At 38.8% G+C, this 18,764-nt stretch overlaps 1 protein-coding gene across 1 annotated transcript in view; it reads left to right on the top strand.

The window, feature by feature from the left end:
• Nucleotides 1–2,025: 2,025 nt before the first annotated feature.
• Nucleotides 2,026–18,764, top strand: part of LOC107039228 — a 55,099-nt gene continuing 38,360 nt past the window's right edge. Inside the window, exon 1 of the mRNA XM_015258744.2 lies at nucleotides 2,026–3,320. Within this exon, the coding sequence (XP_015114230.1) occupies nucleotides 3,207–3,320 (114 nt within the window). The 5' untranslated portion in view covers nucleotides 2,026–3,206. The remainder of the gene's footprint in view (nucleotides 3,321–18,764) is intronic.

The following is an 18,764-nucleotide window of genomic DNA, read 5'->3' as shown; positions in this document are numbered from 1 at the left end:
GGGGGGGGGGGGGGGGTAAAAATAGTGGGGTTCAAAGGGAGGTGGAGAGTATATTCGAATGAAATATGAATGGAGGACCCGCTGGTCTCTTCTGTGGAGATTGTGAGGGCTAGGTGTGGCATCCAGTCTAGCGCCTGGCTAGAGCCTAGATGAGCAGCCGATGAACAACGGACACTGTATGGGGTGAAATTTTTTTTGTCTTTTAACGTCAATATCTCCTGACTCAACGATGCGATTTGGATGAGTCAAAACTGATTTTGAAGGTTGAAAAATTATTTTGAAATTGTAGGAAAAATTAGGAAATTTCCCTCTGCCGTTTTGGAGTTATTGACGATTAAAAACGGTCACTCCGAGGGGTAAAAACGGGCGAGCCTAAAATAGATTCGCAAAGGATTCTTCGAACATTTCGAAGGAAAGAATCTGAGAAATATTAATTTGCAAATAAATCACCTGTCCAGGGCGAAAAATTGTCGGAAGAAACAAACACCCAGAGGAGTAGAAATGGAAAAAGATAACTTCACAGGGAACAAAAGAGGGAAATATAATCAAATAACGACGAATGGAGGGCCTGTTACTCGCTAGTATGAAGTGATTGAAATGTGACTTTTGCTTTATCCACTTTTCAGTGAAAAAACTGAATCAAATGGTGGAGAAGGATTTTCTTTATTTGTTCGATAAACATGGCGGCCGAGGGAGCTACAGCAACATGCAGATCTGACGCGGAGGTCCGTTGATATTTCTCTTTGTGAAAAACTAAATTGGAATATCTGTATGGATGATGGTGCATAGGGAACTCCTTTGATTCAATATTAATTTGTTCGAACGTAAATGAACCCGAGGGATGAACAAACGCGATAAAAATTTCATTACATTTCTCCTTAGACCCGGGAGTTTCGTTCTCCGATAAAGTTAAATAGAAGGGGAAAATGTATTTTTGGAATATGTAATATGTTCGCTGGGGGAAAATGAAATTTTCCGGGGGGCATGGGAAAATCATTGAGGAGTGAGTTACCGGGGATATTGAATTTTAGTGGAGCTGAACGGAAAATACAGGATCAATTTCTGGAAAAGGAAATTATGTTGAATTTTATTCGACACGTGGGGGAAATCATAACTTCATTGGATAAATGTGATAGTAGAAATATTATGTGAGAGTAACTCCGGGTGAGATGGAACTTGTCGATGATTCTCAAATGGTGTGTGTGTGATTTTTTTATAGAATTCTAGTGGAACCCCAATAGAAATTATTAGAATTTCCGATTGGAATTTCTACGACGATGGGTTTTAAATTAAATTCGATGATTCAGTGGAATCAATGTTGCCCTAAGGTTGTCCTAACGTTAACAGCCAACATTGTCCCAACGTTGGCAGCCGTCATTGCTTCAATACTGGCAGTCAACATTGTCCCAACGTTGTCAGCCAACACTGCCCCCACATTGGCAGCCGACATTGGCCCGACACTGTCCCAACGTTGGCCGCCGACATTGGCCCAACACTCTCCCAACGTTGACCGCCGACATTGGCCCAACATTGGCAACCAACATTGTCCCATTGATTTTCAATTTTTTTTCAACAACTGAGGCTAAAATTAGTTATCCCGGCCGAAAAAATTAGAAATATCGGATTCGACAAATACAATGTCTCCACCTGGAAGCGAAAAACCCCTCAGTATTCATCGTTCATCAGCCGTCGCTTTTGCCCATCAAGTCCAAGATTTTTCCTTGTAATTTCCCCAGATGAATGCCGCCCGTATCAACAATTTCCTCCCCCCCCCCAACTTTCCCAACAATTCTCTTCCCTCCGCCGGCCACATCTAACGAGCCTCTCCACGATCATTCCAGATTGAATGAGCAACTCACAAGATTCCCCTCCACTCTCCCATCCATTATCCGATGTATCAACCACACAAGCATTGACTGCCCGACAACAAGCCCATACCAACTCAACAATGCATTCTTTTCCCTACCAACAGTCGTGTTATGCCGGACTATAAGGGATTACCCATCAGTCAGAGTTAGCGTCGTGCGCCACGACGATACCAGAGAATACGACCAACGCGCGGGTGTAAGCGCGGCCAGGTCCAGCATAAACCCACTGTGAGAGCGTTTCAGAGTGCTCTACGACTTCGGCGCGTTCACATCCGCTGGCCAATAATCAAAAGCCTGAATTCAACATTCGCGTCGCGCCAAACTCCGACTTAACCCCTTAAAAAAAAATAATAATTTATTCGACGCGAATTGAATTTTTTTCTAATACCGCAGTGAAAAGTCGCTCAACAGTTTTTATATATTTCGACCAGAAATTTTTGCAGTTTAACCGTAATTTTAATGAATTATTCAGACGTACAACAGCAGAGAAAAGGCTAATTTCAATAATTTGTAAGTTTCCATTTTGGATAATTTTTTTGACGGAGAAATTTTGAGTGCCACAACTTTCTGTGAAATGTTGTGTTGACAAAGCTCGTGAGCGCTCATGTGATGTGAAAATAAATTGTGTATCAATTTTTGAATGACATTGTTTTTTCATCTCTCCAGTGATACGTGCGTGAAGTGCAGCGAGAGTTGGAGGGGAATTGATAAAAACCGTTTTTTTGGGAATATAAATTGGCGTGTGTCGGGCAATCTCTGCATTCGCCAGTTGTATTGTTTTTATTTCCATAGACTCCACAAGTGCACTAGAGGTATCAGTGTTGATGTTGAGAAGTGTGAGTGGGGGGAATCACGTTCGATTGTATTTGCAAACGGGGAATAAGCGAGGGACAAGGATTTTTCCAATTGCATTTCGCGTTTTTTTTTATTCCACTTGGGGCTGATTTTTACTCCTTCCCGTACACTGTGAGCAGCGGGACAGGAGAGAGAGGAGCGCGTAACAGCCGCGTCAACGGGGACAACGGACAATTTACGATGTATTAAAAATAAAAATTACCCGTAACCGAGGGGTAATAGAATTAAGACTGCGAGTGGGACAATAATTCAAGTGAATAGCTACTGAGCACTGCCGTTACTTTTCATAGTCGTGATTGATCTGAGGGGGAGAGCAACGGTTTACGGGGTAGTATCGTGTATTTGCGATTGAGGAAAATCGAGGGGCTGTTGAAAGTTGGAAATTGCCTCAGTGACTTTCTTCACTGCCGGGAGTGATCACTTTGGGATTCTGGTGGAGGAGCTTTCTATTTGCTCGACGGGGGAGGACGGGATTCAGTGAACATGAAGTGGTGGACAATTGTTATTTTTTTTGTTGGCTCCACGTGGGCGGGGAACGCAATTGATGGGTCTAAATGCACGGATATACAGACGCAGAGGGATTTGGATCTCGATGGGGTAAGATGAGATTTTTAGATTTAGGCTTTTTGTGATTCACCGAGTTCAGGAGGAAGGTTTCGTTGGAGAATTTAAGGAGGGAACTGATTTTTTTGGGAAATCGTGTTGGAGTTATTAGTTCTGCACGGAGAGAAATTTTTGATAAAAAATTTTCTATCGTTCCGTAAATGTGTATCGTTGTTTCTCCATTTCTATCCCGAAATTTACTGAAAATTAATAGATGATGATGAAATTTTACTCTGCGTTAAAGAAATTTTATCCTGATAAAAATGAAAATTATCGTGCCGGTAGAGTATAAATTATTGGAGTCGAAGGGTAAAATTTATTATGCGTCAGGATAAAATTTCTCTAATGTAAAATAAAATTTGATCATCATGTATTAATTTTTACTAAATTTCGGGATAGAAATGAGGAAACGATGACTCATGATACACTTTTACGGAACGGTAGAAAATTGTTTATGAAAAATGTCTCTCCTTGTATGTGACCAAAATTTTGTACTACGATTTCTCTCGAACAAACGATGCGATTCAATATTTTTTTCCCGCAATCTATGTGTTTTCATATAACTTGAGACTAATTGGATTCTGAACGACATCGCCTCCGCGGTTCTTCAGATTTTCCAATAACACTTGTGAAAAAACATCAAAAAATGACATTTTCTTACAAATTTGATGATTCCTTCCAGCGAAACGATGAGATTGATTTCTTGTCATCAAAATTGATGCAACTGTGTATGATTAAGACTGGAGTGAAATTCCAGCGAAATCGTCTCAGCGGTTTCGAAGTAATTCGAACATGAATTTTTGAAATTTGAAACTTTTTAAAGATTTTTTGATACAGGTCAATTTTTTTGATTATTATTTTTTTCATTCTATTTCTCAATTTTTTTCATTGAGAAAATCAAACAAAAAAACTGGGAAAATTTTAGCCGAGAAAATTCAATAGAAAATATGTCGATAGAATAATAAGTAGATTCTGTAAGATTTTACTTCTTCGGGAAAAATTACGTGACAATTTCGCACTTTGTTCGGTGATGAACCTGAAAATTCACTGAACGTTTCGGATTTCTTCTCTTCCATTCCTCTAAAAATTGCCGGAAAACGATTCCCCCTTGCGGATTACGGTAATTGTTCCGTAATTTTTACTGAATATTTCTCTTCGCGTGATGATTGAACAATTCATTATTGTCAAAACAGGAAAAAATTTCAAAAAAATTAACGCGTGACGCCGTTGCCGAATAAATGCGATTATAAATTTAATCGGATTTCCCTTTGATTTCACGCGTTCTCAAATAATTTTAAAAAACCGACTTTCCGTTTTTATCGATAATCGTCAAAGAGTTGTCAATTTAATGATCCCACAATAGTAATGGATTGGAAATAACAAATTGATTCTCTCCACCTCTCGCAACGATTTTGATAAATAATGAGGGGAATCATTCATTCCCCCATTTGATTAGTAGAATAATTCCGATTGATATGCAATTCTATCCCCTGGAAAATATCGGATGCGCTGGGGTGGAGACAAAGCGATTGAAGTCGACACACCACATCCAGACAATCGCAGAATATTCGCTAATGAATGATCACAGAAATTGGCGAGAGACGTTTGTAAATGGAAAATCCCTCTAGCAAATAAGTTGAAGGAAACTGCTTCCAATGATATCATATACCCCAGCAATCTGAATAATTAACCAAACTGTCATGTTCCACTCAGTCGTTATCACGTCCACTGAATTATCAATGTGACCGGGTTAATAATAAATGCCACATCGGGTGGCATTCATAATTATTCCAGTAAGTAAAGTCGATAATTTTTTATTTATTTATTTATTTACGTATCAACCTACAATGGGTTATTTACAATAATATAATTTAATATTTCAATTGAATATAATTTACACTGGTTTACATTTCTATATTTTAAGGCGATTGGTTTTCACAAACTGGTGAATTATTTGTAATGGTTTCGTATTTTTAGAAGCCAGAAATGCACCTATGGTGAATGGTCTAGGACAACGAAGTTGAATCAATTTTTTAACCATTTGATCTCTTCCGTTAGCATAGAGAGGGCAATACCAGATGACATGGTCTATATCCTGAGTCTCAGCGTTGTCCCCACAAGTGCATTCCGGGCAAAGTCGATAATTCAAATTAAATAATTGACACGATGCTGTTTTCGCTGGAAATTTTTATGAGAGCATTCTTTGTCGTTCTTATTTAGTCTTCTTTAAAAAAAAGCATGAGCTATGTATTGGGAAGTCGGACGAGGGCGTGGTACAATGGAAGAGGAGTCCTATTATTATCGAGTCCTGATTCAACCGCTGAACATGAAAACTCCAAATTTTCAAATAAAGTTTTCCATTATAATATTGACGTTTTAAGCTGCAATTTTTTTTCGTGAATTGATTGATTTGTTTGTAATCAGTTACGCGTATTGGATTATTTTTCAAAAGATTCTTAATAATTATCGGAATCGTGTAAAAATGCCTAGAAAAAGTGGCAACGTCGCACGAAGTGGCCATTTCATTTTTACAAGTTGGTAGTCCTGTAGAGTATTCTACTCGGTTCAAGTGTGTGGTGTATAACCTATGTGATCCCATGTGGCCCCACGTTAAATCCATTGACAGTGACAAAAACAAATGAAAAATGGATCGTTTGCCTCCAATTAAAAATACGAAACGATGGAACGGTAAATTAGTAACGGACTCAGTGTATAATTTAGACTTAGAGACAATGAGAAAACAGATAATTTAGCAAATCAAGTTGAAAATAATAAAAGTATTAAAAAATACTAGACTACAATTTGTTATTTTTTCATACAATCAATATTCTCCGTAAAATTTACACCGAATGACTAGAAGATTCATACCGACGTTTAAATTTCGCGCCAATGAGGTCGAGAGCGACATTGTCACATCTCATGGTGGAGTGACCGAAAAACCGCAGAAATCGACGATCTGGGACTTTATTTTTCAGTCTATCTTGGTCAAAAGATCTAGAACAGAGTTAAAAGTCGCGTGAAAGTGAAATCAAGACTTTCTTTCTCGCACACTAGTTTTTCACGCATTCTTTCATTATTTTTAGAGGCGTCAGAAACATAAACACATGTTTATACATGACTTGAATGTTATTTTAACAGCCCGGGATACCCTCAAAATACTTTACGAGCGCAATGAATTCATCAAAATTGCTGGTGTCATGACAAATGCACCACTGGCAACCGCATCCCTCCAATTCCCCAGGAAATTCATCTTGAAATCCTAAAAACTGACGTCTCCCCACTAACTCCCGCCGAGAACTCACCCGCAGAAAATAATTTTATTAAAATCTGAACCTCAGCCGAGAAGAGGATGAATCAATATGTCATCCAGAAGAGAGAGGCGCAGAGGGTAGGGCGTTAGGGTGGGAAGGAAAGGCCTGAAAAAGGATAAAGTTGCATAATTTATTCGCACAGAGAGATTCCAACTCAATAGATTCAGCAAGACGCTTTTCATCACATATATCCGTCTGACTGGATTTATCACTTCAAACGCTAATCTCCTTAAAACATTTGAGGAATTTTTTAGCTTTGAGGAATTGAGCGAGTGCAGAACTTTGAGGGGTGCAAAGAGGAGGAGAAAGATTGGAGAGAATTTCTTCAATATTTCAGTTCGGGGTAAACGCTGTTTGACGGATTTTTTTCGATTGGATTTGTTAGAAACGATGGGAGGAGATATTGGATTACATTATTTATGATTACGTTATTTATTATTAAATCAATGATGACGATATGTCATATTATGCGAAAAACGTTTTTTACATCAACTGCTGTATTTTAAAAAGTATTGAATCGATCAATCTGAAATTTTACACAGGAGTGCAACTCGATGATACTAACTAGTCCTCAACATTTTGGAACTTTACCACATCCCTCATTCATGTAATGGAACGTTTTTTTTTTTTTTTTTTTTTTTTTTTTTTTTTTTTACGGCCTCGGAGTCCCTTTTTCGGGTCCCATTCGGCACTCTATCCAACCCTATGCATGCGGCTGTGGATTCTACACTGTACCGCATTCGCACTTCTATAGAACATAGAAGTAGATGGGGAAACCACAGAAAACCCATGCCGGTACAGGCGGTTCTTCCTCTATTAGCAACCTCCCGCTCGCCGAGCCTTCCGTTGAAAAATTCGGTTCCACGGGGAATCGAACTCACAACCTTTCGCACACTAGACTTGCGTCTAATCCACCGGCCACCGACGTCGGTGTAATGGAACGTCAAAGCAACTTTCAGACAAATAATAGAAAAACGCCAATATCTCGGAAACTTTGTAGGAAGGGGTATATATATTTTGAAAGAACTAGATAGGAGACATCGAGACGAATATTTTGAAAAAAAAATTGAAATCGGATGAATAGTTTTTGAGATATCGAACAATATAGTTTTATTTAAAAAATTGAATATCTTTAAAACTACTCATTCGATTTCGCCCATCTGAAATCCCAGCCTGTGATATAGTAAGAGCTAGAATCCTGCCAAATTTCAATTTTCTATCTCAATTTTTTCAAGCGTCATCGTGTTCACATCAATTTTATCACAAAAAAGAAAAACGTCAATTACTGGGCGACTCGCAATAGTTAGGTCCGATTCGATAGATATTATCATAAGGAATATTTTGACGCCAAAAAAGTTCATTTGATGCAGTAGTTTTCGAGATATTGAGAAAAGAAAAATTTTTCGGAATCGCTGTATCTCAAAAAGATCTGCTCCCAAACAATACCAATTATGAGCCAAAATTTCAGATGTTTATCTATCACTTTAGTCCTTTTTCAGTGAAAATTTAGAAAAAAATTCCCAGAATTTTGCACGCACACGCGGACGTACACACGGAAATTCCCTAAAAACATCATATCTCGATGTTTCATGACTTTCTAAGTCATTTTGAAGCAAAATTAGAGAATCGATAAATGGACCGATTACAACGTTACCATTCGGAAGCAAAAATAATGTATCAAGTAATTTTTTCAACTATTAAAAATCTGTAACAAGATCGGCCCCCAAGTCTCGGCAGTCGCCTCCCAGTGCTGGCCCAGGGATGATGTCCGGAGTGATTTCCCCGGAATATCTCAAATGAAAGTTACTCGCTCAGATCCCGTCAAAGATGAAAAATCCCAATAAAAATATTGAACGATCTCGCTCCAGAAGATTTTCTCGACAAATAATAGTTTTCTTCCTCATACTTCCGGGTACCACTTCCCCCTCCACTCTGCCGTTACATTATTCCGTCACCTCTTTTATGCCCGGCTCATCAGAGTGAGGCGCAGCCCCGGCAAAAGCCTCTCCTCAGAATCCACTTTTACTAACGTCCACGGGAATATGCCACCTCCCGAGATTTTTACCACCACTTTCATCCAGAACGAGCGTCACTCCAATACCCCCTTTTTTTCTCCTTTCCATAACTAAAGAAGAAAAAAAATGGCTGGCGTGGAAAAATAAAGTTTACCACGTTCACTTCGCGATACTTTTTTTTTGCCCCCATAATTCATCCACATTTTTTGCTTCTGGTTTTATTGAGTCTTATTAATGTCGATAATAAATTTTTTATGGCCCCGTCGATATTGACGTCAAGCCGATAGGCAATTTTCCGGTGTTTAATTTGTCTGTAAAATTGTAATTTAGATTAATTACGACGGGTGATTGTCATTCGCGATTTGTGGTTGATCACGCACGAGAAATTTTGCGGAAAAACGAAACGAATTCGCTAGGAAATTCTATTGAACTTTTTTTTATTGTCAAGTATCAACTTGATTTTTTATACGACTTGTTCCGTAGAAATTTCTCAACATTAATTTTCACTCCATTCTCCCTTGTTTGTTCTCACAAAAATCAAGCGAGAAAACTTGTAAAATTGGAACAAAATTTTCTAATGTTTTTCCGCTCTATTTTTTCTCTTTTCATTAAAAAATCAATTAAAAAACAGGAAATTTGAGCCGACGAATCCCTACAGAAAATATCTCAAAAGAACAAGCTGCATAGAAACATCAACCTCTATTGATTGTCTCTATACAATTTGTTTCATTAAACATGTTTATTGAAAGAAAGGCTACAGGAATTTCTAGCAAATTCGCGAGATTTTTCTATGATTTTTTTTACGTGTAAAACATCCACATTTAACCCTCAAAATTAGTCAAAACATTCTAAATTAATTTCCCCATCCCTTCCACCTCCCATTACCCCCGCAAATTAAGAATCTCCACTCCATTCTGCACTTTTATTCACTTTTCGTTACCACCAGGCACCAAAATTAAATACATAAATTGGTGAAACCGTTTTTCCAGCGAAACATGAGTGCCCCCTGCACGAACTCTGCCTCCAGCCGTTCGTCTCTACCCCCACCCCCTGGCGTCGTTTTCCTGAAGAGATTTTGACTCGAAAAAAACGAGAACTTCGTTGTCAGCTTCCGGTCTTACGACTAGCTGCGTGTACGTGACGTCAATTTGAAATGCTCCCGGGGTGAAACGAGAGACGGCTTGAGTTCGTTATAAATGAGCCGAGTTAAAGACCCGAGAAGACGGAGAATGAAACTGAGAGAGGAAGGAATTTCCTTCAGCCGAAAATGGAATACGAAATTCTGTGATAATGTCTCAGTCTATTCCTTTGAATAACAACAATACGATTCCGATGTTTTATTGTGCGATCAGAATGCGTACACGTGACGCAGACCCGTACGGATTCTGCGGGAGCGCCAGTGCGTACTTGGCGCAAGACACTACCGCCTTATTAGATCGGACGCGATTAAAAAAAATTTAATAATAGACTTTACACCTAGAGAGATGATTTATCTGATCAAATAAAGTTTATTTATCCCAACTAAACGTTTTCGTATATTAAAGAACTTCTTCAGTAAATTTTGAGGTTCTTTACGTTCTGACCCTCATATTCCAACCCTTATTTTCCGACTCTCACATTCACAACGAGTTTGAAGCCAACATAATTCCTATCGCCCGCCAGCTAAGCTAGTCACCCCCAGCCGACACCTAGCGAAATTTCCGCCCTCTCCCCTCTTCCTTTATCATTTCATCATCCATCCAGTGACATCATGTGCACACAGCGAACAGACACGCCAGAGACGTACTCTCAGGCGATTAGCATAAGCCACGTTTAAAATCCATGCACTGAATATAAAGCATTGCTCCCCTCCCCCTGTCATCCCTCAGTACAATCTCACCCCGTGCTTAAACTGTGAGACGAGTTATGGGCAAGCTGTTGCGAGAAATGGACGAATGAGGGCGCCTGTCGATGTATCGTTACCCCTTCCCTCGGCGAAGCGTTCAGAAACAAGACGCCCTCTCTATGCTGCAACTCGCTACTATGCTGGGATTTATGAAGGTGAGATCACTCTCTCTGAGATTTATGGAGAAACCCCGTCGCCTCTTCAGCTGCAAATACTCCTTTCTTTGTATTATATTTTGTCTGGATTTGTTCGGATCCAGTCGTACTTTATTGGACTGTCGTACAGATGATGATTCTTATTCCGAAGTTGGGTGAGGTTCTGTGAGGACTGTCAGGATTCTTTCTTTGCGATTTTTTTTCACCTCATTTTATCTTTTCAGAATATTAAGGTATTTGTGGGATGGTCAGGGGGGGGGCGAACAAAGTCAAGAAAATGATGATTTTTTGATACTAGCTCGCTCCACTCGCGAACGTCCATATGAGCCTCATGATCCTTATTCTGACCCTTCTGGCCCTTAATGTGACCCTCGTGAACCTCATTATAGCCCTTGTGGGCCTCATTTGGATCCTTGAGCCTCATTATAACCCTCGTGACCTTTATTTTGAACCTGCTGACCTTTATTTTGACCCTGTTGACCTTTCGGTCGTACACCCTTGGTTTTTTACCCCCATGTCCCTTATTCGGACACTTACTCTGACCCTTGTAACCCTTAATCTGATCCTTGTGACACTTGTTCAGACCCTTGTTACCCTTATTTAGGCCCTTAATCGGATCCTTGTGCCCCTTAATCTTGTGACCCTTCATCTGACCCTCATTTGGACCCTTGTGGCCCTTAATCTGATCCTTGTGACACTTATTTAGACCCTTGTTACCCTTATTTAGGCCCTTAATCTGACCTTTGTGCCCCTTAATCTTGTGACCCTTAATCTGACCCTCATTCGGACCCTTATTCTGACCCTTGTGATCCTCATTTGGACCCTCATTCTGACCCTTGTGACCCTTATTCTGACCTTTGTGACCCTTAATTTCAGAGTTTTAATTTTGAGTACCAAATTTTCATCACCAGAAGTCGATTTGGATTTTTATAACATAGAAAGACGTTCTGTAATTTTTTTTTAAACCCCTATATACAATTCCAGATAGCCTGCAAGAATTGGTGAAACACGGAATTTTTTTTTTAAAGTGTCCTTCAATACGAGCTTTTATGGGGCGATGTTCAATTTCCGCAATGAATTTGAAAATTCTAGATGTCATTGAAATATTAATGATAATCTATCATGAATTACTCAATTATTCTGATTTTCCGACTTGAAGGAGAGATTCCATGAGCGATTTGATCTTAACTTGAATTCAACTTTGCAACATTGAAAATTCAAGTGCAATTATTGATGAATTTTCAAAAAATTTCTAGCAGTGTAGCACGCGGCATTCTAATGTGATTAAATTTCCCAGTGCGTTATCCCCATCGTCAAATTTACTCACAAACACGGGCACCCCATCTTGAATAAACAGTGTTCCTCCGAACGATATGAAATTTCACACACATTAAATTGACTCGTGCCCACAAGGGTCTTCTCGCCACACTTTAATCGACCCAGAAGACGATCTTAACAAGGTCGAGGGGAACTACGTGCGTGAAATGCCTGAGGAAATTTAGGTGAAGGGCAATGGGGCGTACCTTTATGTGGGGCGGCGGGGAGGGGCCGATACAGGGGACGAACGCACCCTTCGGGACCCCCGGAACCGTCTCCTCGGCTAAATGGTATACGTGCAAACGCGTCAGACATCACGGAAACATTCGCGTCGTGACGTGGACGGCGCTCGAAACAGAGGGCCGGACAATGTCTCCGATTGAATGGGAGAAGTGCCATTGAATTGTGGAGTAAGTAGGGAAGGCTGTTCTGTTGTCAGACAGAGGACGAAAAATGAGTGGAGGAGCCGATGTCTGCACAACCGCTCAGTTATACCGGACTGTCTGACTCACATTCTCACGAAAATTTTCGTTCTTGTTCACGGAGAGAAATTTTTTAGAAAAATCCCAGTGCTAGCACGGGAAAAGGGGCGCAAAGTGATGGCCAGGAAAAAATTTCAGTGGTGGCACTAGAAATTTTACTGGGAAAAACGTGAATTTTTCCGCATTTCTGTAAAAATTTCATAGAAATCCCTAGAAATTTTACCAGAAATACCAAGAAATTTTACCTTAGCAGCACTAGAATTTTTCACAGTCGGTGCACTGTTGAAAAAATTTAACTGAATTTTTCAGAAAATGACACTGAATTCAATTTAACGGAAAAAAGTTTATGATATTTCAAGTTTCCCTGAAAATTGAAGGAAATTCCTGATTTTTCAGTGGAAGAACCATGAAGATTCCGAAATTTCCATGAAGTTTCAATGTAAACATGATATTTTAATAAGAAATTGCTCTGAAATTTCAAAAAACTGAAAATTCAAGAACATTTTTGCTTGAATTTTCCTAATTTCCATTAATTTTCATGGAATAATTCAACTGAAATTTAAAATATCCATGAATTTTCCACGAAAACCACGAATTTTCAATGGTAAAATTCCCTGAAATTTCAATGAACCCGTCACTTGTTTCATATTTCAAGACTAAAGCCGGGAAACTTCAGTGAAAATTTTTTAACAGTGTGGATTGTCATTTTTTCCAGTACTCGTACAAGAATTTTTCTAGAAAATTTCCCTCCGTATTTAGGAATGGAAAGTATTGTATTCGACCGATTTTCTAATGTTCATTGCAAATGATCTAGAATGTTATGGAGCGTGAAGAGATGATGTTTTTAGGGTCATGTATGTGACAACTTGGGGTTTTGGTGATTAATTGTTAGAAATTGTAGATGAAAATCGGAGATTTTGGCTCATTGTAGCTATGATTGTCCGCTCTCGCAGGGTGTGGCCCGGTGATTCAGTCCCTTCGGTCTCGGAATGATTGATGAATCACGTTGCCATCAATTAATTCATTTATTGACAATCTGCGGGAGATTAATTCACCCCGGATTTGAGAAGGTTTATTTCCGTTTTTTTTTCGATGATGAAGATATTTGTTATCTCTTTTAATGAAAGTTGATCGATGACGAGTTCTGACAAGGGTCACAAGGGTCAGGGAACTCATGAGGGGGTCAAGAAAAATGCGGCATTGGAATTGAATAAGACTCTTAATCTCTTATCTATTTATATTAATTTCATAAATATTTCTGTGGAAAGAATTTATAACATATTTATTTATAATATTTACAATATTTTTAATATTTTGAAAATTTTCTTTTTCAGTTTATTTATTTCTTTTAATCAATATGTTTTAGTGATAGAATAAATTGGTTTATGACTTGACTTTATAAATTCGTTCTGTTCGTCATCTAAACAATGATTGCATTCGTAACCGATGTAAAGTCTTTACTTGGTTCAGAGAATTTTTTTTGCAGAATGTGAATGTTAAATGCGAATGAAAATGCAGGGGAAAACCCTTCCAACAATTTCTCACCAACGCCATAAATCTTCGATCGACGTACTCACCCACTCGAAGATGGATCAGACGCAGATATAGACAACTAGAACAAAAAAGTTGACAGCATTTCTTTCTTCGAAATCGCGTGTGCTCCCATGATAGAACACACGCTTTTTATACCCAAGAGCGATGACTATCAATTCCTCATCCTCGAACTATCTCTCCTCACTGCACATTTCTCCTATTCAACCTGATCCTCAATTTTCTCGACACGCAAGGAGACGCCGTGGTACGATGAAAAAACCATTCACCCCGACATGTTTAACATTGCGGTTCATGTCTTTCGCCTTTTTTTCTGTGTTTTCACTACCTGAAAACTCCGGCTACATTCCGAGTCGAACGCGGAAAAAAACTAGAATTGAGTATATTTTATGCTCGAATTGGGGATGGGTGTTTCAATTCGAGGATGATTATTTCGTATCAGCCCGGGTTGTACCAAGCGCTCTCAAGTGTAATATAAGGGTCAGACACCAAGTGTGAGAAAATAAGGGTCAAAAAGTGGAGGTTAAAAAATGAGGGTCGGAATATTAGAGTCAAAAACTGAGGGCCTGAATGTAAAGGTGAAGGAATGAGTTTTCAAATCCTTGAAAACCCCGGAAACCTTCTAAAGAAGACATAACTAGAATAATTCAGCCGCCGTCTCCCGGACCTGTCAGGTCAAAATATTCGACTCGGGACCAGATGTCCCTGAAATTTACTCCCGTCCAACGAATGATATTTACAGCTGTCAGTGGTGCAGAATTCTCCTGTGGAAAAGTTGAATACGCAAACCACACAACAAATTCCAAAAGCCCACGGCTAAAAGCTTGGACACGGTATAACTCCCCCTAGAACGAGAATTCAGTGGGGATTCTACACTGGTTAAAGCGTTTCCGTAACGTCAAAACTTTCTGGCTTTGCTAGAATTATACATTTTCATCATACCTCGTCTTATCACTGTCGAAATTACGAGTAATGGCCGAGTTTCGCAATGTGAGGTAGCAAACGAGAGGTGTCATTATTGGTTTCATAACTAAGAGAGAAATTTTATCCTAACGCATAATAAATTTTACCCTTCCAGTCCAGTAATTTTTATGCAGATAACAACGAAAATTCTAGAACGGTTGGTAAATTTTACTCTAGCGGTACAGTAATTTTTACTCTACCGGCACGGTAATTTTTATTTTTATCAGGATAAAATTTCTCTAACGTAGAATAAAATTTGATCATCCTATATTAATTTTTACTAAATTTCGGGGTAGAAATGAAGAAACGATGACTCATGATACACTTTTATAGAACGGTAGGGTAATTTTAATCAAAAATTTCTCTCCGTGTAGCTCAAAAATTGGAGGCCCTGGACTGTTTTTGGCATTTTAAGCGTTTTCGGGCAAACGAACAATAAAAAAAAATTTTTTTTGCACCAATTATTCGTTTTCAGAGCTATATAATCGATCTTCAACCTATGAAAAGTCTCACTCCAATAACCCACGACTTTCAAAACTCATAGTAGTCTCCCCTTAAGTGAATGTAAATAACGCACTGTAGGTTAATACAATAAATAAATAAAACACCGGAAATGAAAACTCCTTGAAAAACAGAAGAAATGTTTTCGTAAAGAATAATTGATGAAAACATTATTCGTAAGAAAAAATAAATTCAGAAGAAAATGTTTCCTTTCAATTCTCATTCTTGACAGGAACTGGAAGAAAACATTGTTATTCTTTCAGTGATTTAAAAATGCGTGGAGAATCGTGACGAATAAGACAGAAAATTGGAAAATTGAATAGACTAAACTTGATTCAATTTCTACTCATCCATGCATAAGCAAGAATATTACGGAGTGACTCCGTTTATGATCGTTTTCCAATGAGGCGAAATGAAAATAGTTGATGCAAATAATACAGTCGCCAAGGTCCGTGGAATATCTGAAGAATTTTTCCAGTCAATATACTCTCGATTGTTACGGAGGGTCGGTGAACTGCCCCTTTGACCAGCCGAGGGAAAATCGAAGGTCCTCTCGTGAGCATAAAATTCCACGGACGCTAACCATGCCCAGTTACAGTGTACATTCGAGACAGGTACACTCTTCGGAGGAATAAAAGAAGGGGCTTAATGCTGCATAGAGAGGTGGAAAACGAGGGATAGGGTGCACATGAAATTCAGGGTTCACTGGATAAAATACAGATTCCCGCAGATACAGGTGCATTTAATATGACTCTCATCCAGTCAATTCGTAATAACTGTTTTGGTTTTAAGCAACAGCCGCCGCAAATTTTGGGGCTATGGAGTGGGGCAAAATATCAAAGGTTCCGACACTCCGCTGCATCCTTTGAAAAAAAAATAATGAAATGACGAAAAGTTCACGGGTGAATTGAAATTCCGTCGCTTGGGTTTCTTTGCACTTATTATTCATGATTAATCAATACCAAATAATTTTTATTCCGAAGTATTATTTGTCCGAATTTTTTAACAAATAGAAATTTTCATGAGATTTGACAACCACGCATTTTTGTTCGACACAGTTGGTATTCTTGTGTCCCGATAAAATCCTATACTGTACTATAGAATCTATAGTATATGCCTTGGCGGGGTTCACACGATGGCCTCCGCCGCGCGCACTCTAACCTCCCTCAACGTTGACATGTTCAGCCATCAGTTTCCTCTAACGTAACTAAAGTCCCGAACTATGCCATACATTTTCAATAATTACAAATAATCCCTGCGGTGACGGCTAATGAAATTGTGGGGATATGTTCCTGAAATATTTACGGTTCTATTCGTGAAGCGTTTGGATTTTTATTCCACTGTCGATTATTTTTTTGTGACTTTTCAAAAAGTGGTGCCATAAGACTCTGCGTTGATGACACATTTTTCATATTTTCTCCTCAACAATCTACGTGGTTCAGCGTTTTGGGACGTCGGGAGGATATTTTAATCACTCAAAGAATATATTCTCAAAATGTCAGCTCTGCCGTCCATTTCCTTCTACTCCCGTATACTTACTGCGGAAGTTCCTTACACTGTTAACGATTTTCCACTGAAATTTCGAGGAATTTTGTCATTGAAAATTCACAATTTCAGGGAAAAATCGATGAGAACTGTAAATTTCAATTTAATTATCGCGGAGAAATTACTGAAAAGTCAGGAAAATTCAGAGAACTCTCTCCTTAAATTCCAGATTCCTCTGAATTTTCAGGGAATTCTGGGAATTTCAAGGGAATTTGCCAGTGAATATTCATTTTCACTTGAAAATTTAAGTAAATTGTCGAATTTCCGTTTTCCTGCCGCAAAAAAATGAGACTACTTGAACTTTCAGAGAAACGTGAAATTCCATTGACGGTTTCCCCTTAAATCAAATACCAAGTCGAGGCAATTTCATCGCCAAAGGCACAACAGAATTCTTCCAATATTAAATAGCAAGAGATATGTTTCATTTTATCGTCAACCCTCACGTCTCTCACGTGCAGTGTGGCAAAATGAGATTAATTAAATAACAATTATATCACACGGTCCGCAGCTATTGGTTCATCTCACCCTGCGCTACCCCAATATATTCCCGTGCATGAGAGAAGAAAAAATGAAAATCCCTAAATCCCGTTGATAATCAATAAAACAATCCATCAAAACTCATAAACTCACCCCTTTACAATCCCACCCTCGAATATCCGATAATTACCGGAAGGAATGAATCCCTATTTTTTCAATATTCCACCTCTGGAGCCAGAATTTTCACCCCGAGACCCAATTTCCATAGATTTGATAGGCACATTCCAACGTCGCATGCTCTCATACCCGATAAACGCATTAATTCATCGATTTCTAAGCGCCAAAGCAGACCCTCCCCCTTCCTCTGGTTCACCGCCCCTCAAACCCTGAAAAAACACTAAAATAAAAAAACTCCAATCGTGAAGCTGAAAACTCACCGCCGAATCGTGCGCAGAACATTTGAACGAATGTCCGAATTTCACACACCTTTTGTAGACATTTTTCAGATACACGGAGAGAAATATTCAATAAAAATTACGTATTTTTTCCGTAATTCCGGAGCGAAATGTGAGTGTAGGAAATTTTACGGAACTGTCACGGAATTTTTTCGGAGCGTTCCGTAATTTTTATCTGAATCTCCTGTGAAAAATTACGATACCGTCACTTAAATTTTCTGAGTCGATTCCGTAATCGGTGAGTGAATTGTGGGTTCCGTAATTTTTACTGAATATTTCTCTCCGTGCACTAAAAAACGTTTGAATTTTTTAAAATTTTCTAAGGCCATTTGAGTTCCCTTTTCGAGTCTCATTTTGACACTCTACACGGAGAGAGATTTTCTAGAAGAATTCTAGTACGAATACTGGAAAAAATTACAATCGACCGGCTGTGAAAAATTCTAGTGCTGTTGAGGTAAAATTTCTTGGTATTTCTGGTGAAATTTCTGGGGATTTCTGTGAAATTTTCACAGAAATACGGGAATAAATTCACGTTTTCTCCAATAAAATTTCTAGTGTCGGCACTGAAATTTTTTCCTGGCCGTCACTTTGCGCCTCTTTTCCCGTGCTAGCAGTCTTTTCCGTAATTCCGGATCGAAATATGGGTGTAGGAAATTTTACGGAACTGTCACGGAATTTTTTCGGAGCGTTCCGTAATTTTTATCTGAATCTCCTGTGAAAAATTACGATACCGTCACTTAAATTTTCTGAGTCGATTCCGTAATCGGTGAGTGAATTGTGG

The sequence above is a fragment of the Diachasma alloeum genome, unplaced genomic scaffold (genome assembly GCF_001412515.2).
Source record: "Diachasma alloeum isolate Michigan unplaced genomic scaffold, Dall2.0 Dall_scaffold_00295, whole genome shotgun sequence".
NCBI lineage: Eukaryota > Metazoa > Arthropoda > Insecta > Hymenoptera > Braconidae > Diachasma > Diachasma alloeum.
Note: the sequence above shows the minus strand (reverse complement) of the source record. Positions and strands in the feature narration are given on the sequence as shown.